Source organism: Furipterus horrens, unplaced genomic scaffold (assembly GCF_987537825.1).
Source record: "Furipterus horrens unplaced genomic scaffold, mFurHor1.1.pri manual_scaffold_9, whole genome shotgun sequence".
Classification (NCBI taxonomy): Eukaryota; Metazoa; Chordata; class Mammalia; order Chiroptera; family Furipteridae; genus Furipterus; species Furipterus horrens.
This window is the reverse complement of record NW_028327179.1, coordinates 93,800,788-93,823,423: the sequence shown is the minus strand read 5'-3', so window position 1 is coordinate 93,823,423 and position 22,636 is coordinate 93,800,788. Positions and strand designations below refer to the sequence as shown.

The window sequence follows — 22,636 nt, the reverse complement described above, 5'->3', positions numbered from 1 at the left end:
GATGCTAGGGCACCTGAGCCCGGTATATGCGCAGGACAGAGTCAATTACCATCAGCGTGAGGTCTAACCCGGACGCAGAAAATTCGCTCGCAGATGCCGTGCTTCTGCCTTAACAGATTCATCCATATTCAAAACCTTGGATTTTGGAGCCTCGACGTGTAGGATTGTATGGTTATTCCACGAGTGTCGAAACACATTGCAGAGCCGCTGCCGCTGTTGAATTGTACACGCTGTGACCACACAGAGACGCTCCGGCTTTTCTGAGCCACTCAACCACGGCTCGCGCACTACTCTGGGCGCACCGGCGCCACCTTGGCCGTGGCCTTGAGCCCGGGTCTGTGCCTCTGCGGTTCCTGACCCTGCGGTGCGTGTTCTCTCCTCCTTCCTTAAGGCTCCTGTCCTCGCCTTGGAATAGCGCTGCAGCATTCTGGGGACAAAACAGGTTCCCAGTCCCGTGGCAAAGTACCAGGTGCCGTCTGCATGCAGCCTGGGACCCTGGGCAGGAACTGCCCTCCAGAGCCGCGCCCCCCAGCCCTGCGCCTCCTTCCTCCAGCCTAGCTAGTTTTCATGCCCTCCGGGGACCTCCACTGGGCAAAGGTCTGCGTTGCCTTTCGGCCTCAGGCGGCCTGGCCCTGAACCGCTGGCAGCAGATGTTGCTTTACCTTTACACAGGGTCGCCCTCTAGTGACAACAAGAATAGACAACTACTCTCAGACGTGAGGACATCTAACATTGTAACTTTGGACGGTTCTGGTTAGGTGTGTTGGGTGGGGGAGCTCTACAGTGGGGAGTGGACCCAATTCCAGACCCTGCTGGGGAAGGGGGATTCGTGGCCCTCCGCTTCCTTGGGTCCGTCACCACCGAAGAAGGGCGTTCTGCTGAAAACATTGAGTCAGGCCTCCTGTTGACAATAGCCTGTTCTTTTAAAGGGGGAGGCCTGTGGCCCCACCAAGGATGGTTCTGGGAGCCCCCATGAGAGGTAAGACCTGTCTGGAAGGAGTTCTGGCTTAGGAAGCCCACTATTTGTTGGGAGTCGAAAAGTGTTCTGGGAGACAAGGATGCCAGACAGAGCTCCGTGTGAGAGCCGTCCCTGAGTACACCTGTTATATAGGCTCTGAAGTCAGGGGAGGGGAGGTCAGAACTCCCACATTCCTGGAACGGTCTCCCCAAGAGCTACACCCCACACACACGCACACATATTCCCACTTGCTCCAAGCACAGACCCCAGGAGCAGGTATATTCTGTAGCTTGTAACATTCAGGTGGGGTGAAACTCCACACTCCTTTTTTTTTGACACCCCTAATCTTGACTAGGGGTTTTCTTGCAACTCCCAGATTGGCTTCATAGAGAGAAAGCACCCACCCCCCTCCTTCTAAGGGGATAATGTCTTTCCATAAGCGCTATGCTCCCAAAGGCTGCTGGCCTCTTTACTTTCTTGTGGTCTGACACTGAGGGGGCGGGGAGCGGGAACAAAAGTTCCCAAGGGGCACCACTCCATCAGTCCTGCAGACAGGCTTGGCCTGCATGCTCAGGGTCCTTGCACTGAGAATGTGGGGCACTTAGCACCTCTCATCCACAGCCTAGGACTCTCGCTGCCATTGTGGGCACAGGACAAACCCCCCACCCATGTGGGATAAGAACATTAATAGAAGCAGAAGCAGATGCAGTCTGAGAACCAAGAGAGCGATCAGAGCTGCTGGGTACATCTGTGCAAGTTGCTCATTGCACAAGGGCGCCTGGCCTGGGGAGCCATTGGGATCTAGAATTCACTGGAATTCAACCCTTACCTGATCCCAGAGCCACACCACCTGGCAAGGAGTTGTGTCTGCCTGAAGGAAGCAGCACACATTTCAAAGTCACAAAGGCAGAGGTGGGGGCCAGGGGCTGCCTGCAGGGAGTTAAAAGACTCTCCTTGGAGAAAAGGCTCGTGCGCGGAGCCCCAGCCCTGCACCTGTTGGCTTCTGTGGGTCCTGACTTATTCATTTGCCAGGAATGCTGTAACAAAGTGCCACAGACTAGGTGACTTAAACAACAGAAGTGTATTGCCTCAGAGTTCTGGAGTCTGAGGTCCCAGATCAAGGTCTTGGTAGAACTGGTGGTTTGGGGACCATCTTTGGTTTCCTTGGCTTATAGACACATCACCCCAATCTTCCCTCATTCACATGGTGTTCTGCCAGTGCGTGTGTCCAAATTTCCCCTTTTTATAAGGACCGAGTCATATTGCATTAGAGCCCACCCTAAGCACCTCACCTTAGCTAATTACATCTGCAATGATCCTAGCTCCAAATAAGGTCGCATTCTGGGGTGTTGGGAGTTAGGACTTCAACACATGAGTGAGGGGTGTACACAATTCAGCCTATACAAGATCCCCAAATAAGATGGCATGCAAAACGCTCATCTTCTACCCATTGCCATGGTGACAGAAGGAGACATTGGAGGGACAGGGAAGGTCAGCCCATAAACATACACTATTAGAGAGCTTTTCTTTCTGTGGCAAGTGTCTCGGGATTGTGTCTGGTCCCCAGGTAACCAACAGAATCTCTAAGAGACAAACAAGCCAGATAATTTCTAATTTATATGTCCCCAGACCAACTAGGAGAGGGAGGTTTCAATAGTCCAAACAGACCCTGCAGGTTGGTAGAAGGCCTGGCCCACCCGGTCAGTGTGAGCTGCCCATAGACCTTGCAGGAGGTTGCCCCTTCAGTTTGAAATTATAAACTTTAAAAAAAATTTTTTTAAATTGATTCTAGAGGGGAAGGGTGGGAGAAAAAGAGGGAGAAAAACATGAATGTGAGAGAGAAACATCTATTGGTTGCCTCTTGTATGCACCCTGACCAGGGACCAAACCCACTACCTAGGCATGTGCCCTGACTGGGAATCAAACTCGTAATGTTTTGATTTGCAGGACGACTCCCAACCAACTGAGCCACACTGGCCAGGGCTAAGCTTTCTTAATTATCACGGTGAAGTTCTCCTTAAAATTAACAAGTGTGCGTGCCCCGCACAGTCCTGGAATCTGTCTACTGGTTCGACAGGGTATGGGCGGAACAGACCTAGGGACGTGCCTTTTTTTCCAACTACCAACGTTTTTTCTAGTCACCTTCGGAACCGCCTCAGCCACCCTCAGCCTCCGAGACCAGCCAACACCGTTTGTGTGACCTTAAATCTTCATCGCTGAATGACCATGAGCTCCCAAACCCATCAGAACTATTCCACCGGGGTGCAGGCTGCCATCAACCACCTGGCCAGGCGCCTGCCTCTGCGGGCCTCCCACACCTACCTCTCTCTGGGCTTCTGCTCCCACCAGGACGATGTGGCTCTGCAGGGTGTGGGCCACCTCTTCTGCGCGCTAGCCAAGGAGAAGCTCAAGGAAGCCGAGTGTCTCTTCGAGCTGCAAAACCAGCGCGGTGGCCACACTCTCTTCCAGGACGTGCTGAAGCCGTCCCAAGAGTGGGGTGACACTCAGGACGCCACGGGAGCTGCCTTGGCCTTGGAGAAGCACCTGAACCAGGCCCTTCTGGAGCTGCAGGCCCTGGGCTCTGCCCGCACAGACCCACAGCTCTGACTTCCTGGGGAACCACTTCCTGGATGAGCAGGTGAAACCCATAGAGAAGATGGGCGACACCTGACTCACCCCCGCAGGCTGGCCGGCCCGAGGCTGGGATGGCTGAGTTTTTCTTCCAAAGGCCCCCCTCAAGCATGACCAGAAGCCTTTGAGGGGCCCTCTGCATCTCCTTGCTACCTGGCTTTTGCCTGAGTCTCCTCCTGGAACCACTAAACACCCTGTTAACCACCATGGAGCCCTCTCCCATGCATTGGACCGAATGGAAACAATAAAGCCTTTTGCAGAAAAGAACAATAGCTTAAATGCTGGTTTTAGTCAATATATTGTGCTTGCAAGAATGTCAGTTCTGGCTAAAAACCAGTGTTTAATTCTCAAGCAACATGGCCAGACTGGCTCTTACGCTATCTGAGCGATGGTATTTAAATCTGTTGAATATAAAAGTCATCCATAATCCCAGTTTGGGGACCACTTAAGACTGGTGGAAACCCTCCCCTGAATGGCCTATGAAAGCTTTATGGGCAAAAACGCAGTGGAACCAATAAGCCAGCTGGTTAGAGCTTCACCCTGAAGACCAGGAGTTCTTACATTGTTGCTCCCCATGCTCCCCAGAAAACTGAAAACTGTGAAATGTATGTATCTTACTAGGAAGAATCATAGAGGGATCTCTACACAAATCAATTTGCCCTGAAAACTCCCAGCCAAGTGGGAGTTTACATCTGTACAGTAAAACAGTAAACTCAATTTTCTTCCAAAGTGTAGAAGTTCATCTTGAAATTTAGAACTGTTAACAATGGGACCAAGACCTTTCAACTTGACAATGGTTAATCTCCCAATTTGGACCTAGAATGCACAGGCTAGGTTCTTGTGGTCACAAGAGGGCATAGGATGTGGTCCCTGGTGGCCTGGGGTCTCTGGTGAGCCCCCAGGAATAGAAGTGTCTATTCCTTTATGGAGAAGAGTAGGCCTTGATGGAGTCCATGAACTTGGTCCAAGATTGTTAGAAATGTAAGACTCTTCCTCCAGAAGTTTGCCTTTGCAGAAGGTTTTTGTTTATGTCATCCAGAGCTGAGTGGCAGACAAATTCTACTTGGCCAAAGGATATACAATGTGTATAATTAGGACAGGAACTGGGCCAACACATATTCTCTCTCTCTCTCTCTCTCTCTCTCTCTCTCTCTCTCTCTCTCTCTCTCCCCCACCCCCCGACCCCTCCTTCATCCTCCCCCTTGTTTGACCTTTCTCCACCAGGGCCCAACAGAGGGACCCTTGACAAGGGTATGCATTCAACCGCACAGGGTATGAACTGCTGAGCCCAAGGGATGCCACTCACTTAGACTCTGAGGTTTGAGCATCTCTGGAGCTGAGTACCTCATCATCCCTGCTCCTGACAGCAGGAAAGTAACACACCTGATGTGTGTAGAATCAGTCTTAGTTAAAGCTAGCCATCTTTATGACATGATACTATATACAGAGAACCCTAAAGATTCCACCAAAAACTACTATCAGTAAGTATCAGGATATAACATTAATATTCAGAAATTGATTGCACTTTTATATACCAATAATGAAGTATCAAAAAGAGAAATCAAAACAATGCCATTTACAATTGTATCAAAAAAATAAAATAGAGCCCTGGCTGGTGTGGCTCAGTGGATTGAGTACCGGTCTGTGAACCAAAGGGTCATCGGTTCAATTCCCAGTCAGGGCACATGACTGGGTTGCAGGCCAGGTCCTGGTTAGGGGCATGCGAGAGGCAACCAAGTGATGTATCTCTAGCACATCGATGTTTTTTTTTCTCTCTCTCTCCCCTTCTCTCCCCCATACTCTAAAAAAACAAAACAAAAACAGAAGAGCAAGAGAAAAGCAGTTAGTTATCTATAAGGGAGCTCCCATAAGATTGTCAGCTGATTTCTCAACAGAAACTTTGCAGGCAGGAAGAGGTTGGCAAGAAATATTCAAAGTGATGAAAAGCAATGACCTACAGTCAAGATTATTCTACCCAGCAAAGCTATCATTTAGAATGCAAGGGCAGATAAAGAGCTTCCCAGACCAGAAAAAGCTAAAGGAGTTCATCATCACCAAACCAGTATTACATAGAATGTTAAAGGGTCTTTTTTAAGAAGAAAAAGAAAGATTAAAAATACAAACAACTGTAACAGAATAACAATAAGTAAAAATATATGAACAATAAAATGGCAGTGAATACATATCTATCAACAATCAAATCTAAAAAGCAAAATAAACAAACAAGAAGACTCATAGCTACAGAGAACATTTTGATGGTTGCCAGAGGGGGTTGGGATTGGGCGTTTGGGTAAAAATGATGAAGGGATTAAGAAATACAAAGTGGTTTTTACAAATAGTCATGGGGATGTATGTAAATACAGCATAAAGAATATAGTCAATAATGTTCTAGTAACTATGAAAAATAACAAAATAAACAAATCAGAAACAGACCCATAAACAGAGAATAAACTGAGGTTGCCAGAGGGAAGAGGGTTAGGGGGTCTGAGGGAAAAAGGTGGAAGGGTTAAGAAGTACAAATTGCTAGTTATGAAATAGTCATGGGGCAGCAAAGCACAGCACAGGGCCCAGAGTCTGATACTCTAATAGCTGTGCGTGGTGCCAGGCGGGCACTAGACTTAGCAGCGGATCACTCTGCAACTTACATAATTACCTGACTACTGTGCTGTACGGCTGAAACTAATATAAAGTAATACTGAATGTCAACTGTAATTGAAAAAAGAAAAACATATAATTACAGAAACAAGTAAAAAAAAAAAAGTCATCTTTCTTTCCTGTAAACTTAATACCAAAAAAAAAAAAAAGAGGTCTTTTCTGCTTCTTCCTCTTTAGATGACAGTTGGACCTTTTTGCCCTGAAAACTGAAGTGTTTCTAGCCCCAGGGGAGAGTTGAGTAGTTCATTTTTTAAAGCCTAGACTCACAAGATACTCATACACAGGAGGTTGGAGGTAGCCCATGTGATAATGAGTCAGGCAGGCTGTCTATGAACACGTGATAGTTCTGCCCACTGCAATCTACAGGAACGAATTCTAGGGGTGGAGCTCCCAGCGAGGGAGGATCTGTGTTTTGACACGCAAAGAACAAGCCAAGCCGCTGGTGACTCAGGGAGAAGTTTTTTCTGCCCTGTTAGGGCTCTTCCTCAAGTCTCCTTGGCTGAGCACGCACATACCCAGGTGGGGTGCTTTCTCCTGCTGCAGCCTTACCCCACCCTTAGCCAAAAGCCACCTTTTTGTTCCTCTCCGCAGTGGGTCCTCCGCCAAGTAAGTGAGGCAGAAACAGCATGCCTGGTCACTTCCAATCCATGGCTAAGTCTCAGAAAGCAGCAGAGATAAGGTCGGGAGTAAGGAGTGGAAAGGTAGCTAGAGGAACTTGAAAGTAAAGCCTTGTTGGCCAGGCAAACTGGGTTCACACCTCCACCTTGGCCCAGCCCATGGCTCGCACGGACTAGACTAGCCAGAGCCTGGGAATGAAACCTACAGGAAACCAAGATGCATGGGAGTCAGGGACACATGACGGCATGTTGGCTTTCCCACCTAGAAGGTTCCTCCACTTCCCTGCCTCTCACTTTCCTCCCCCGTGAAGTAGGCATTTTAGTGTCTTCCGCACAGAGTTATTAGGGAGAAGACATATGACAGCCAAATGTAATGTATGAGACTTGACTGGATCCTGGTTTGAAAAAATTGGGTAAATTTAAATATGACCTCTAGGTATCATTGAGTATGGAGGAACGGTTCATTTCTTGGTGTGAGAATACTGGACTTGGTAGACACACGTGTGCATGGGAGACATGTGCTGAGCATTTAGGGGTGAAGCTTCACTGGGTGTGCAGTACACTCGACTGCTTCACGGAGACAACCACAGAAGGATGTCTGCACGGAGGTAAAGACGAAGCAAATGTGGCCAAATGCTAACTGTTGAGTCTAGGTGGAGGGTATCCAAGTATTCTCTACTTGTTCTTTTTCTTTTTTAAATTACTTTATACTTTTATTTTTTATTGTATTTTTCCATCACCATTTAGTGCCCTTATACCCCTCCCCCTGGCAATCACCAACCACATTGTTGCCCACGTCCATGAGGCCTTTTTCCTCTTTGCTCAATCAATCCCTCCACCCCCTAACCTTCCCCACCCCCCCTTATCTGTCATCCTACTCTCTGAGTCTGCTTAAAACCTGTTAAATAAAAATTGAGGGAGAAAAATAATAAAGACAAGGTATGTCCAACACACCCACACAGGCCCTGTTCGGCGGTATTTATTGCATAAATACTCACTAAGCCACTGGGGTGGCATCAGCCAAGCACTGGGGACGGGCATGCCAGGTACCGTTCTGGGCTACGGTAATGATTTCTAGAGGGCCAGAGGCAAACATGAGACAAACAAGAGAAATATGTGAACAGGCTGGCCGAACACAGTGCTGAGTTCTCTGAAGACAATCCACAGGTGTGGGACAGGGAGCTGGGGGGCCGGTGTCCCTGAGCTTCTGAGCAGGTGGAATGTGAGCTGAGGATGGACTGACCGTGCCAGGGAGCTGGCCATGCAGAAACTCCCCTCCACCGTCATCTGTGTGTCTGGGGACCCTAGAAGAGTCCAAGATGCCAGAGTGGGTGACATCAGCCAAGAGCCGGGGGGTGGGGACATTTTTGTTTCCTCTTTGGAGCAACCAGCCAAGGTTGAGGTTATGCTCTGGGAGCTCTCCAGTCTGTTTAGACAGGCCAGATACTATCAGCCTCCCTGCGCCAGTGAACTTGGCTCCTACTGAACCGCTTCCGGGAACCAGCTGATGATCTGAGGCGCACCTTAGAGGCAGTTGCAACGGCCCTGACAATGGCAAAGACGCTTCTCATGACACAGTAAACAAATGAAAAGATGTTCAACCTCATTTATAACTAAAAAGAATACAAGTTGAAATTTTGTATTTTCACCCACCAGATTGGTGAAGACTAAGAGAGTAATCATTTCAAGTGCCAGTGAGGCTGCAGAGCACAACCATCTCTCATCCATTGTTTGTTCAGCCTCCTGTGAGTCATTTGGGTCATTGTCACATTGTCCATCAGAGCACCTTTTGGCTAAGCAGTTCCATTTTCTTTCTTCCTTTCTTTCTTTCTTTCTTTCTTTCTTTCTTTCTTTCTTTCTTTCTTTCTTTCTTTCTTTCTTTCTTTCTTTCTTTCTTTCCTTCTTTCCTTTTTTTTCTTCCTTCCTTCCTTCCTTTCAAGATTTTGATTGTTTAATTTTAGAAAGAGGAGAGGGGAGAGAGAAAGAGGGAGAGAGAACATCAATGTGCCTCTTGCACGCCCCCAACTGGGGACCTGGCCTGCAACCCGGGCATGTGCCCTGACTGGGAATCGAACAAGCGACCTTTCAGATCTCAGGCCAGCACTCAAGCCACTGAGCCACACCAACCAGGGCTCTTTATTTATTTTTAAAAGATTTTATTTAGTTAGTTAGTTATTTCCTTATTTATTTTTTAGAGAGAGGGGAAGGGAGAGAAAAGGAGAGGGAGAGAAACATTGATATGAGAGAGAAACATCCATCAGTTGCTTCTTGCATGCGCCCCAATCAGGGACCAAACCCGCAGCCCAGGCCTGTGCCCTGACCAGGAATTGAACCAGTAGTCACTTTGCGGGACAACGTCCAACCTACTGAGCCCCACACATCAGGGCTAAGCGGTCCATTTTAACTAATCTATTCCAAAAATATCATCCGAGATATGATTTTTAAAACAACAACAACAATGTGCAAGGTGACATTAGCAACATTGCATTAATTATGTCACCCAAATGGAAACAACTCGAATGTGCACCAGAAGGAGACAACCTAAGTAAATCAGGGATAGATATAAGTTTAGTCATGGGTGAAGTTTTGAAAATAAAAAACATACACATATCATAACAATATAGTTTAGGGTATGCGTAGACAAACAGCCGGAAGAATGTACACCTAAACATGAATAACAGAGATTTCTGGGGCAGGAAATCCTGGGGACTGCCACTTTCTAAAGTGTGCATTTCCGTAATGTTAAATTTTGTATCACAAGCATGTATTGCAAGTAGAAAGGGGATTTTAAAGTGAGAGAAACGGGTGGAAGGACTGCAGTAGATCCTGTTCTTTTTGGCTAGCCAGGCTCTGAAGCCCTTTGAACATTTGAATAATGCACCTGCCTTAGGGTTTTCCATCACAGAAGTTGTAAATGGCCTTCCCATGCCAGGGCCACTGTGACTCTGCCATGGAAGGCACAGTGGGGACTGCTCCAAAGCCTGGTGCTCATCCTGAGAGAGCCCCAGGGAGCCCAAGGCAGCCCGTGGTTGGACGTGCCCCCCACCCCGCACTAGCAATCAGAGTGGTGAATGTTATAACTTAAAGGAGAAGAAAAAAGAAGTAGAGGGGGCAGGGTCCCAGAAATCCACAGAATTGCACAAGGAAGCTTTAGGAAGAGCTGAAATTATCTCTTGTTTATCTGAAATTCAGATTTGACTTATTGGCCTGTACTTTATCTGCCAATCTTATCCTGGGCAACTTGATAAAAATACCATTGGCCTCCTTCCCTTAGGAGATTCAGTAGGTCTGGGTGGAGTCTAGCCAGGAATTTTGTTTTTTAATGGCACTCAGCTCAGTGGCCAGGATTGGGAAACCTGTACTCCAGCACCCCAGGTTGCCCCGGGGACCAGGCTCCTGTCCCCACGAAAATAGACGCTTTCATGCTTATTCATTCCTCAGGCTTGAACGAGTTAGGCTCGTAGGAGTCAGGCCTCCAGAGCAGCTATCCCAGGGAAGTCTGCGGGAAGGGGCGGGGGGTGCCTCTCAGGTGTGGCGCCCCTTTCCACACCACATCGTCGGAACAACTAGCTCTGTCCCTTTTCCGCAGGCCGCCCCACTCCTTTTGTCCCCACAAGTCTTGGCGATCGGCTCTCCGCCCAAGCGGTAACTCTCCAAATCGGCACAATAGCAGAAGGCCGGGGGAGGGGCGGGGGGAAGTGGGCGAGACCAAGGACAAAGGAGCGGAAAGAGTCCCGATCCACCTGGACTCCCGGCTCTCCCTGAAGTGTCTGATACCAGCTGTTTGCCCGGGGAACCACCCATCCTGGCCCTTCCGCCCTCCTCCTTAGGCGGTGCCTCGGGAAGGCGGGGCCGGGGGCCAGAAGGGGTGTGGCCAGCAGAACCCGGGGCGCCACCGAGAGGGGCGTGTTCGACAACATCACCAGCCCAGCTGCGCCCAGGCTGAACCCAGAGGCGAAACTGACGCCCTCCCTGGGCCCAGGTGAGCTCCACCGCGCGTCTCGGTTGCTCCGCGTCCCGGATGGAGAGGGCCCGGACGGCATCCGGAGGAGACCAAGCCGGGGCTGAGTTGCCCATGGAGACCTTGGAAAACCAGGTCCCGGGGCTGGAGCAGCCGCAGGCCCCGGCGGAGAACCGACGACCCGAGACTCCCGAGAGCAGCCGGCAGGAGGCGACCGGCGCGGGCCAGGACCTCTCGGGCGGGAAGAAGCTGCCCTCGCCTCACCCCGCGCGCCTGCGGGTACTGCCACCCAGCCTGGGCTACGGCGCCTTCCGCCGCCAGGCGTCCGCCGGCCCGGAGCCGCCGTCACCAGGCCCCACTGCGGCCGAGCAGCCCCGGGACGGTGAGGCGGAGCTGGTGCCCTGGGCCGCGCCGGGAGAGCCGGCGCCCGGCACCTGGGCGCCCGTGGAATTGCAGGTGGACGTGCGCGTGAAGCCCGTGGGCGCGGCCGGTGGCAGCCGCGCGCCCTCGCCCGCGCCCTCCACGCGCTTCATCACCGTGCCCGTTCCCGAGTCCCCAGCCTTCTCCCGCCACGCCTCCCCGGTGTACCCGCTCCTGCCACGGACCGCGTCCTTGGGCAGCACGTGGGGCCGGAGCTCGCTGCTAGCCGGAGCCCGGGCAGAGCAGGGCCTCGACGCCGAGGGTCGGGCCAGCCCCGCCGGCGGGGGCGCGGAGTCCCCGGGCTCCCCTACGTGCCGCTGCCGCTGCCAGGAGCAGGCGCTGGAGAAGGAGGACTCGGTGCTGCTGCACCGCGCCGAGGTGGATGGCGACAAGAAGCTGCACAGGGCGATAAAGCTCATAGGTGAGCGCGCGCCGGCGCCGGGAGCGCACGCCGCCGGGTCGGGGTCCGCCACAACCTGAGGTCCCCCGACATCCATTCGGCCCGGGGCCACTGCTCTGGAGGGACTAGGAGACCCAGACGACCATCCCAATGTCCGAACCTACCTGTCCTCTCTCTGGTTTGAAACCAATAACATTCTGGTCTACGTAATTCTAATTCAAATAGTTTGCGATCATGGAATAAACCCACTATTCCTTCCCCTTACACTGTTCCGACAACTTTCACAGTCCCTCTTAGTGTGCACCGCCTCTTGGAGAGGCTTTTGAGGAGGTAAAATTCCAGTAAAGGGCAAGTTTTTCAGGATCACGTGACGGTAGTGGTGTTGGGAGCCCGGGAGGGAAGAAGAGCCTGAAAAAGATACAAATAATTTAGCTGTCCTGGACAAGGAACCGGGAGGGAATGCCTGGTGAACTTGGGGGCATGGGAAGGCTTCCTGGAGCTCAGGCGGGTAAGATTAGTGGTAGTTGGTGGTGCGGTGGGGGGTAGTTTCATCTGTATTTTTTTCCCCCTTTAACCAGGAGAATGCATTTGTTACTTGTGTGATTGAGAATAGCTTTCTAAAGGGGCTGGGTGGGACCTTTTTTTTTTTTTTCCCCCTTGGAAGCTTGGGAGACAGATGGCTGTGTGGGGCGCCATTTCCCAGGTCCCTGTTGCAGTCCTGAGCTTGAAGGTGTGTGAGACTTTTGTAACTTACTGTATTTCTTCCCTGCTGTTTTCTGAATTGTCCAGAGAGGAATTTACTGCTGTCACAGAAGTTATATTTACTGAGGTGATTGGTGGGTTTATTTTCCTTTTCTTCTCCAGGCTTTTTAGTTCTGTTTTTGTTATTTTAAGACTGTCAATTTATGTACCTTAAAATTGTTTTTCTTTTTATTTATTGATTTTGAAGAGAGAAACATCAATTGTTTTTTTTTTTTTTTCACTTCTTTATGCATTCACTGGTTGATTCTTGTGTGTGCCCAGACTGGGGATCGAAGCTACAACCTTGGTGTATCAGGATGATGCTCTAACCAAATGAGCTACCCAGCCAAGGCTATATATCTTGTATTCCAAGCATTTTCAAATAGTTTTTTTTTTTTTTTTTTTTTGGTAACACCTTCATTGAACTATAATTTGCGTACCACACAATTCACCCACTTAAAGCACACAATTCAGTGGTCTTTAGTCTATTCACAGAATTGTGTGACCATCACCAGCCAGTTTTAGAATATTTTCATTCACTCCAAAAAGAAATGCTGTACCTTTTAAACTATCACACCCCACCCCACCCCACCTCCAGCTCCAGGTAGCCGCTTGTCCACTTTCTGTCTCTATGGGTTTGCCTGTTCTGGATATTTCGTTCAAATGGGCTCATAATACATGTCCTTTGGCACCTGGCTTCTTTCACCTAGCCTAGTGTTTCCAAGGTCATTATCCATGACGTAGCATTTGTCAGTACTTAATTCCTCCCGCCTCCAAGTTCTTTTCCCCTCTGCAACCTCACTCCAGCCATCTGGTCCCCTGGGTCCTCCAGCTGCTGACAACCCACACCTGTCTAAGTGCTCTCTGCATGATGCTTCCTTGGTGGCCTCCAGTGACCTGGAGAGATCAAAGAGGCAGCAGGTGTGATTCCAGTGTTAAAACCACTGGAGGCAGAACTTGAACCCGGGTCTGTTGACCTCCAAATCTAGCCCTCATTCCTCTCTTGTTTGCAGTTTTTTCTCCTGGTACCTTTGTCAAGTCTGTTAGCTCCTTGAGTGCAGGGCCCTGCCCTGCTGGCATATTTATACCCTGTGTCCCGGGCACATGAGGCGCAGAGTAAATGCTTGTTAGTCAATTATTTGTTCTTTCTTGAATAGAATCTTAGGTCTACTAGTTATTTAAGAAGAAAACACGTAGCGTTTCCCCCCCCCCAATAGGAGGTTCTAACCTAAATCCAGTGTTTTATCTGGGGGTCTGGGGTGAGGCAGTGGGTGCTCACGTGGGGGTGATGCTGGTGTGCATGTAAGTCAGTGGTTCTAATCTGTCTCTCCTGGTTGTCCCCTCCCTCCCCAGGGCTGCCCATGTACATGAAGTCCCTGCGCTGGGCCCTGGTAATCATGGCCGTGCTCCTGGCGGTGTCCACGGTCACCATTATAGCCCTGGCTGCTAGAACAGGTATGGTGCCTCGTCCTGGCCATGCTCTGACAAGCAATCCAATGTCAGCACCCACCAGGGGGGCTTTGTGCCCTGCACAGACTGTACAGTTTTCCAGGGGCCCTCCCCACCCTGCGTGCCACTGAAAGGCTTGCCAGTTCCATGCCTCCAGATTTGCCTCAGTCAAGGTGGTGGGCAGGTTTTGGTTTTTTAATGTACATGCATTCAACTCGTTACAGTTTACCCTATGGCTCACCTGTACTCTCTTCTTGCAGGAGCAGGGTGCCGGCCATGTCCCCAGGGCTGGCTGTGGCACGGGGAGCACTGTTACTACCTCTCTGCCGAAGCTCAGGCCTGGGAAGCCAGCCAGGCTTACTGCTCAGCCCACAATGCCACCCTCCCCCTGCTGAGCCACATCCAGGTGAGAAGCGGGGAGGGTGGGCAGTGGAGGAGTGTGCCTATCATTACAGGTTACGGGATGCTAGCCCTGGAAGGAATCACAATGATCTAGTCCAACTCCACGTTACAGAAAACGTCACCAAGGCCTGGAGAAATAAAGTGACATGCAGGGGACTAGACTTCATGTCACCAAGGTCTTCGATTTACTCTTCATTCTAAGAAGCAGAGGGGGAGCTGGATGGCCAGAGCAGGGCTGCACCATCCAGCCTGGTGGCCACACAGTTAACAGGGAGCTCGGGAACCAGTCTGTGCTGGCAGATCTGCAGGGGAGACACGTGTGATCCTGGGAGGTGGGATGGAAAATGAATTATATTTAGTGGGTGTGCTAGTCGGGTCTTGCTGTAATAATGCGGGGTGACAGATCACCACTAAAGTCAGTGACTTAAGGTCACAAGTATTTCTTTCTTGATCTGTGGGAGGACTGTTTTGTTTTAAAGATTTTATTTATTTATTTTTAGAGAGGGGAGGGGAGGAAGAAAGAGAGGGAAACATGTGTGATTCCCTCTTGCATGCCCCCAACTAGGGACCTGGCTGGCAATCCAGACCTGTGCCCTGACGGAATCGAACTGGCAACCCTTTGGTTCGTAGGCCGGTGCTCAACTAACTGAACCACGCCAGCCGGGGCTATTTATAACTCTTGACACTGCTTTTTCCACTCCGTAATTTTTTGCTAACAATGAGAACAGGTTAATGGAGTCTGTGCTGCAAGGAAAAGAAGAGCTGAATGGAGTGGGTATTGCTGGGTGGGGACAGGATCTGGCCCCTGTCACCAAGAGGCCCAGTGAGCTAGGACAGAAAGAAGGGCAGGGTCCTCTTGGCATTGCCATAAGTACCAGATGAAGTTGTGGGAGGTGGGGGGAGGTACAAAGCTTTGAGTACCACCCAGCAGAGGGGACACTTAATGAGTGTGTACTATGTGCCCTTGGCTTTACACATACTATCTCAGGCCTCATTACAAATGTCCCCATTTTACAGAGGACCATGCTGAAGCTCTAAAAGGCTGGGTATCCTGGTTTCAGTCACAGAACCAGAATTTGAATATGGGGTAGCCTGGCCCCAAAGCTCTACTCTGCAGTGACAGCCCCGCTCTGAGCCATGGTGTGTCCTCTCCAACCAGCAGCTGATGGCTCAGAGGGGTCAGTGCTGGCCAGCCAGAGTCTCAGGTCTATGCAGCCATGAGGCGAGGTGCTCGGAGCTGCTCTGCCTTTTTACTCACTCCTACAACCGCCCAGGTTCCTTCCCACCCTCTCCGAAGTGCCCCACCCAGCCCAGCCTGCGGCATGGAGCCAGAGAGGAAGCGGCCAGCCGGGAAGGGCTGTGTGCCCTGAGCCCACTCTCACCCCCACTCCCCACTTTCACGTGCCGTCTGACCTTTGGGGCCTCAGGTGGTTGAGGTTAGCCAGGTCACCTGGAAGTTGCTCTGGCTGATGCTCCCTTGGGGAGAAGATGGATGGGTGTCGGCACCTCTGGGCCCACGGCTGGCGTGGTGACCCAGGTGTTACCTGGGGCCCTTGGTGGTGACTGCCAGGGTCACAGGAGGGCACTCTTACTGAGCTGGCCGACTGTGTGCTGGGCTCTCGTGATCCATGGTGAATAAGACTGGCCCCTGGTGTCCCTACAGGAAAGGGTCTTTAAGCTGAAGGACCTGAGGGCCAAATGGCAGTGGCACTCCAGTGTTTTGTCTTTGTCAACGTAAACCATTTGGGGGAGGAGGGGAGAACTGAATATAACGTTACATTCATTTTTACCATCCCGCTTCACTAACATCAGGAGTGAGGTGCACTTGCTGGTGGGGCCCGCCTTTTCTCACTTAGCATGATTTCGTATTTACATTTTCTCACAGAACTACATTTTCTATGTACTTGTCATCTTTAACAGCCCTGCAATTTTCCATCAAGTTGATATTCCTATAATTGGCCTAGTTAGTTTGCAATTGCTGGGCATTTGGACAGCTTCCAGTTTCTCTTCATAAATGGCACTGAGTTATCTTTGAGTAAATTCACTTTCTCTCCTTCACGCTCCTGGATTTGCTACCCAAAGTGGATCACCCATTCCAACAACAGGGACAGGAACGGAAAGGCTGGGCCGGTGTGGACTGGCAGCATCACATGGAGAGTTCCAATGTGAACACCTTTGAACACTTTTGAACTGCAAGTTAAAAACAAGTTGAAACATTTTAAATACCAGGCTACTTTACATCATTGTTAAAAATGAGGTCAAGGATACATAGTTAAAGAAATTATCATTGTTAACAGCTCTCTAACGGCCTTGTTTTCGTTCTGGCTGTTCCTCATGCCTGTGTCCATGTTCGTACATACTTCGTCATTATTACAGTCATCCCCTCGCACACTGCAGCCTTCCACAAGCTGCCCCCCCCACTGCCCCCGACAGTGCCCATGGGCTTCCTACGTCTGTCTAATGGCCTTAATAACATTGCACTGACCGATACATCGAAACTGCTGCCCTTGCTGACGGACGTGTGGTTGCCCATCTGCTCCCAGTCTGCCTCCCCCACTTAGGCTGCTTGCTGTTACCTGGACACGCTGTGTAGCCTACCAGCTTTGCTCGTCTTCCCCCCTCCTCTTCCTGGAGCCCCTCTGTTCCCCTTACTCGGTGGGGATGGGTGTTCGCATCCTCTCGCCTTGAGGCCTGAGACGGGATCGCCCGGTTTCCCATTCCCGTCCTGAGCTCCGTCGCGTCCAGTGCAACTTCCCAGCCCCTTGTGTCTGGGTAAGTCTCCTCGGGTGGAGCAGAGTTGCTTCTCTGGCCTGGCAAGCTGGGACCTTGCAGAAGCCCCCTGGGGAGGGGGGGTGAGCCAGTGTCCGGCGAAGAGTGCCCAGCTGCTTTTCTCCCTCAGGACTTCCTGAGCAGATACCCAGCCATCAACTACTCCTGGCTGGGGGCCCAGAGAGGCCGCCATGGCTGGCACTGGATCGACGGCGTCCCCCTGCCACCCCAGCTGTGAGTGACTGTGGACTTGGGTGGGGGGTCCCCCTCTGATGCACTAGTGTGACTTCGCAGCAGGTGCTAAAGAGGGGCTGGAAGCCTTCCCTCCTGTGGACACCTCCTCCCCGACCGCTGTTCTGCGTCTGCCATCTCCCCAGATTCAATCCCCCTGGGCCACCCCTCAGGAGGCTGACCCCACACACATGCTTGGGCTGGTTTTGTTTAGTCCCCATCACCCCGTCCCTCATTTAGGACCCCCAGCACATTCACCCAAGCAGGACTGCCACCCTGTTCTACAGACAGAAATGTGCCACTCAGGTTTGGTGGCCCACCTAGTGCCACACAGCTGATGACATCCTCACGATGCCTACCCCAGGGCTGATTCAAACAGTCCCTGGGGTCAGGAGGTCTGCAGGCTGGAGGGCCTGCGACGCCAGGAAGCCCCACCACCCTGAGCGCCCCACTTCCTCCCACCCTTCCCCAGAGTCCCGGAGGAAGAGGAGGACCAGGTGGATCTCAAGTGCGGGGCTCTGGAGGGAGGCGAGCTCGTGGCTTCGGACTGCATCTCTCCAAGACCCTGGGTCTGTGCCAAGGGGACCAAGTGACTGGGTTTCACCCACTCCGAGCCCATTGGGGGCGTGCAGCCTGCTCCCCAGTGGGGGCCAAAGGGAGAGGTGGGGCAGCCTCTTCCCTGGACCCAGGCTTCCAGGGCTCCCTGCTCCAAGCTCATGGGGCCCCACCCGAGCAAACCCGGGAGCTGGAGCTCTTCCAGAAAGACCGCCTCCGGGCGGAAGGCTTTCTGGGGCCCTGGGGCCAAGTGCCCATTCTCGCTTCCAGCTGCTGAAGAGAATCTGTTTCGAGACCTTAACTTTTTGTGTGTGGGTTTGTTTTTTTTGTTTGTTTGTTTGTTTTAGCATTTTGAGCCTTGGTCTCTCCCTCTTTAAAGTGGCCATTTCCCATGCTCTCCCTACCTGCTTACCCACAACGCACACCCTTCAGTCCTAGAGGAGCAGAAAGACTGAGTGATCACAGGCGAGCCCACCCTGGATTCTCATCGAGCCCATGAAACACGTTTTCCATTGTTTGGTGGCGAGAGGGTTTGTCAGCAGGGACATTATTGCTGTAAATGTCAGCTCCAGGCAGCTGGGCATGCAGCCAACATTGGCTGCCGACCGGTGTCACAGCAAGTGGGAAGTGGCGGCCCCTGGAGGAGGACGAGGGAGGTGCACACTGGTGGCCAAGGCCGGGGCGATGCAGAGGACGGCCACCTGAGCAGGAGGAACCCAGGCTCCGAAGGCGGGAGCTCCTGCAAACACGGGGTCCCAGTGAGAAAGGAAACTGGAGAAACGTGGGTCGGTTCAAGGCAGCTCTTCCCACAGCCGTGGGGACGCCAGCCTGAAGGCGTCTGCGCGCTGGGGTCCTGTGAAGAGTCTTCACAGACTAGAGGGAGTGACACCACGGGGGCTGGAGGGGCTTCTTTGGTCCCCCCAGCCTGTAGAGAGCTCTCTAATGACAGGAGACCATACCTGCGTCTCAATTCAGGGCTGCGCATACAACACACTGTCAAATACGAACCAGCTTTCGGAAGTCAGGTCACACCTGTGTCACCCATTAAACCAGCTGCTTGTACAGAATGTGCGGGCGCCTGGGAGAAGGAGGGCGAGTCCACAAGCAATAAAAGGCTGGGGAACAGTCTGGTCGTTCTTGTGGCTTTCTTATTCCAACTACAGATGAACTCCAGGGACGAAAATGTTCAAATTTAACTCACTTCAAAGCCCTCAGCAAATGCCCTGTGTCTGGTGCGTCACATCGGGAGCCCTGGGGCTCCTCCCAGCGTCAGGGACAAGTACCATGTGGCCACATAGAACCAGCCGTGAAGGTGCCCAGAATGTGGTGCGAGGGCTGGGGGTCTGGAAGTCACTTAGCTTTCCTTGCTGAAGAAGGGGAGTGAGACAGAGAACTTACTAATTACTGTCCAAAGTTCGCAAAGATATCAAAGCTTGTGACTTAGAAATATGGAGACAAATACCAGAAGAAATAGCAAAAATAATCATAAGTAGTTGCCTTAACCCTTTGAGTGCCAACTGGTCCTGTGAGCAACGCTGGCAAATTTTCCCAAAAGTGCCAGCGTCGCGCTAAGTGACTTTTCTGATGGCTATAAATGTAAATAAGAATGGAATGATTTTTATTGTTTTGTTCTTTTTTGTACCTCAGGTTATATATTGATATAACTTTTTCTCATATTGATCCACATTTTGAATTATGCATGGCACTCAAAGGGTTAAAACTAACTGATGATGGCAGAAGTCAGAAAAGTGGCTAATGACTGGGAAGGCACCAGGGAACATTCTAGGGTGCTGGCAATCGTGCAGATCTTGATCTGGGTGGGGCTGGGCACACCCATGTAAAGACGCATCAAGCTGTTCTACTGAAGATGAAAAAAAGTCAAGTCTGTCTCCAAAGAACAGGAATAAAGTGACTAAAGGACTCATTAATATTTTTAATGAAAATTGGTGAGTGGGTATGTAATAGTCTAAGGAGTGAGGTAGTTAACATGGGGACTATATTAGAAACTTAGGATAAAGGCTGAAATAAATCTTACATACTTTCACCATCTGATTCATCTTCTTCAGATTCCTTAGCAGTTATTTCACCAGCCCAGCAGAGCTCCAGTTCAAAAACTTTATCTTCAACTTCATCCTGTAGGACTGATTTGTTTTTTAAAACAGATATCCTTTCGTAGGACTAACTTAAAACCATATTTTTAAAAATGCATATTCATGCACTACTCTGATAAAAAAAGAAATTAAAACTTTTTAAAAAGGTCCTGCCCTGGCTGGTGTGGCTGAATGGATTGAGTGCCAGCCTGCAAACCAAGGGGTTGCCAGTTCGATTCCCAGTCAAGGCACATGCCTGGGTTGTGGGTCAGGTCCCCAGTTAGGAGCTTGCGGGAGGCGACCGCACATTGGTGTTTCTCTCCCTCTTTGTTCCTTCCCCTCTCTCTAAAAATAAATAAAACCTTTAAATAAACAGATAAATAAGTAAATAAAAAGGTCCACAAGATTCTGACGTGCAGCATGACTTGAGAACTAGCAGTGTTGCAAATGGTTCTTACCGCTGCCGTTTCTGACAGCCTGTAGCTGTTCCTGTCAGAGGGCCATCCTCCAAGTGTTGGCCTCACCTTTTGAGCAGGACTCCCCTTTTGCAGATAGGAAAGCTGAGAGACACACAGCAGGCTGGTCTGCATGGAACTCCTTGGAGTCATTTTTCTAGTATTTTCCCAGCAGGTGCTGCCAGCTGCCATTGTTTGAAATTCAAATGTAGCAACATTACCACCACACTGGCTTGTTCCATGGAGCTCTGGACACCAGACTCCGACACGGGCTGGCCCCACAGCTCCCAGCAGCCGCCAGGGAGCAGCTCTGGACATCCAGTCTGTAGAATAGTCACCCTTGTTAGACATAGAACTCATCGTCCCACAAGTACTGAGTTTCCGATTCAGTGGGTCAGGGCCCTCAAGTGAGGTTTCTACTAGTTTTCTTGGTGATTCTGATAGAGAGGGTCCAAAAACCACATTTCGAGAAACTCTGTCCTAAAAGAGCCCATCTTGCTATCAGGAAGAAAAAAAAAAAAATCAAGTATGTATACTTTAAACGAACTTTGAGGTATAATTTGCACCAAAGGAAACATACCATTTGAGGAGCACCCGTTGACAAATGTAGGCATTTGTGTCACCACTGCCAATCCGGCTGTGGAATAGTGCCAACGCTAGATGAAGTTCCCTCCTGTCCCTTCCCTCCTCCGGACCTCCAGCTCCAAGCTCATCTGCATTCTGTCTAAGTGTTGCTTGTAGGAGGACTTCATATAAGAGAATTGCATAGTACGCAGAGTTTTATGTCTGCTTTTTCAGTTGACTAGAAGGTTTTAAAGACTTATTCATGTAGCTGCACGTATCAGTAGGTCTTTGTGGGAACGTGCCAGGATTTATCTTCTCTCCCGTTGATATTATGGTTGACTTCAGTTCTGGGCTGTTCCTATAAACATTCGAATACAAGTCTTTGTGTGGATACAGGTTTTCATTTCTTAGATACCTGGGGGTTGTAAAGATATATTTAATTTATAAAAAAAACTGCCAAACTGTTTTCCAAGGGAGCTGTGCATGTTACACTCCTGCCAGAATACGAGTCCCAGTTGCTCCACATCCTCAACATGGTGTTGCCAGTCTTCCTGCACTTAGCCGTTATAGGCCATGCGTAGTGGGCTCTCAATGTGGTTTTCATTTGCATTTCCCTGATGACTGGTGACACTGAGCTTCTTTCATGAGTTCAAGGGCCATTCGTATACAGCGGTCCCCCTCTATATCGCGGTTCACTTATCGCAGCCTCACTGTATCACAGGATTTTTAAAAATATTATTTATCACGGATTTTGCGGTACTGTATACGTATGTTGTTAAAGTTACGTAGGTTTAAGAGTGTAGAATATGTTTAAGAACATAAGTAGTGTTTATAAAAGTGTGGAAAAGGTTAATAAGGGACTGGGAATAGTTTATAAGTGTGCGGGAAGGTTTTATAAAGCCTTAAAATATATATAAATACTAAAATAAATGTAAGGTTCTTACTTCGCGGATTTTCACCTATCGCGGGGGGGTCTAGAACGTAATACCTGCGATAAGTGAGGGAATACTGTATATGTATCTTGTGATTCAGATACCAAAAGTCCAGAAACATAGTTAGAGAAACCCTGACTAAAACATCCATGCCCACGGGGCAGACTTTTTAAAAAATATTTATTTTTAGAGAGGGGGGAAGGGAGGGAGAAAGAGAGAGAGAAACACCAATGTGTTATTGCCCTTGCACACCCCCAACCGGGGACCCGGCCCGCAACCCAGGCATGTGTCCTGACTGGGAATCGAACTAGAAGCTCTTTGGTTTGCAGGCTGGCGCTCAATCCACTGAGCCACACCAGCCACGGCAATTTTTTAAACAATGATTTGAATGGAAAACCTAAGATATCTTCCAACTTTGTGTTTCAAAATACAGAATTTAAAGTGACACGAAACCCATATGATCTCTACCTGGATCTAACCATGGTTAACATTTTGTCACAGTCATTTATGTGTATGTGTAAAATTGAACCATCTGAACATGTTAAACGTCAGGACACTTCACCTATAAATACTGCAGCGTGCACCTCCTAAAAATAAGGATAGTCTTCTGTGTACTTGTGATTCCACCATTACTGAGTAAAATTAGCATTACCTTCATATTCAACCCATGTTCCAATTTCCCCAGTTGTTCCACTGAACAAAAATCAGGGTTTAAGCATTATGAATCTCTCTTCAGTCTCTTTTAACCTTTCTTTCTGTAACACTTTGTTTGAAGAGATCAGGCCAGTGGCCTTGTAGTGACAACT

General features: G+C 50.0%; 1 protein-coding gene and 1 pseudogene across 1 annotated transcript; both read left to right on the top strand.

The window, feature by feature from the left end:
- Positions 1-3,184: 3,184 nt before the first annotated feature.
- On the top strand, positions 3,185-3,703 carry LOC150002210 (ferritin light chain-like; annotated as a pseudogene).
- A 6,909-nt stretch (positions 3,704-10,612) lies between these two features.
- On the top strand, positions 10,613-18,090 carry KLRG2 (killer cell lectin like receptor G2). Its single transcript, XM_090287575.1, has 5 exons — positions 10,613-11,663; positions 13,737-13,838; positions 14,093-14,238; positions 17,134-17,237; positions 17,707-18,090. The coding sequence occupies exons 1-5, from the start codon at positions 10,883-10,885 to the stop codon at positions 17,825-17,827; spliced, it is 1,254 nt and encodes a 417-aa protein (XP_090143701.1). The 5' UTR covers positions 10,613-10,882; the 3' UTR covers positions 17,828-18,090.
- The last annotated feature ends 4,546 nt before the right edge of the window (positions 18,091-22,636 follow it).

Bases quoted from the DNA above. Each gene is read 5' to 3' on its own strand.
- KLRG2 (XM_090287575.1), top strand. From the start codon at position 10,883: ATGGAGAGGGCCCGGACGGCATCCGGAGGAGACCAAGCCGGGGCTGAG. The intron at 13,839-14,092 runs GTATGGTGCCTC...CTCTTCTTGCAG, and splicing joins AGCCCTGGCTGCTAGAACAG to GAGCAGGGTGCCGGCCATGT. The intron at 17,238-17,706 runs GTGAGTGACTGT...ACCCTTCCCCAG, and splicing joins GTCCCCCTGCCACCCCAGCT to AGTCCCGGAGGAAGAGGAGG.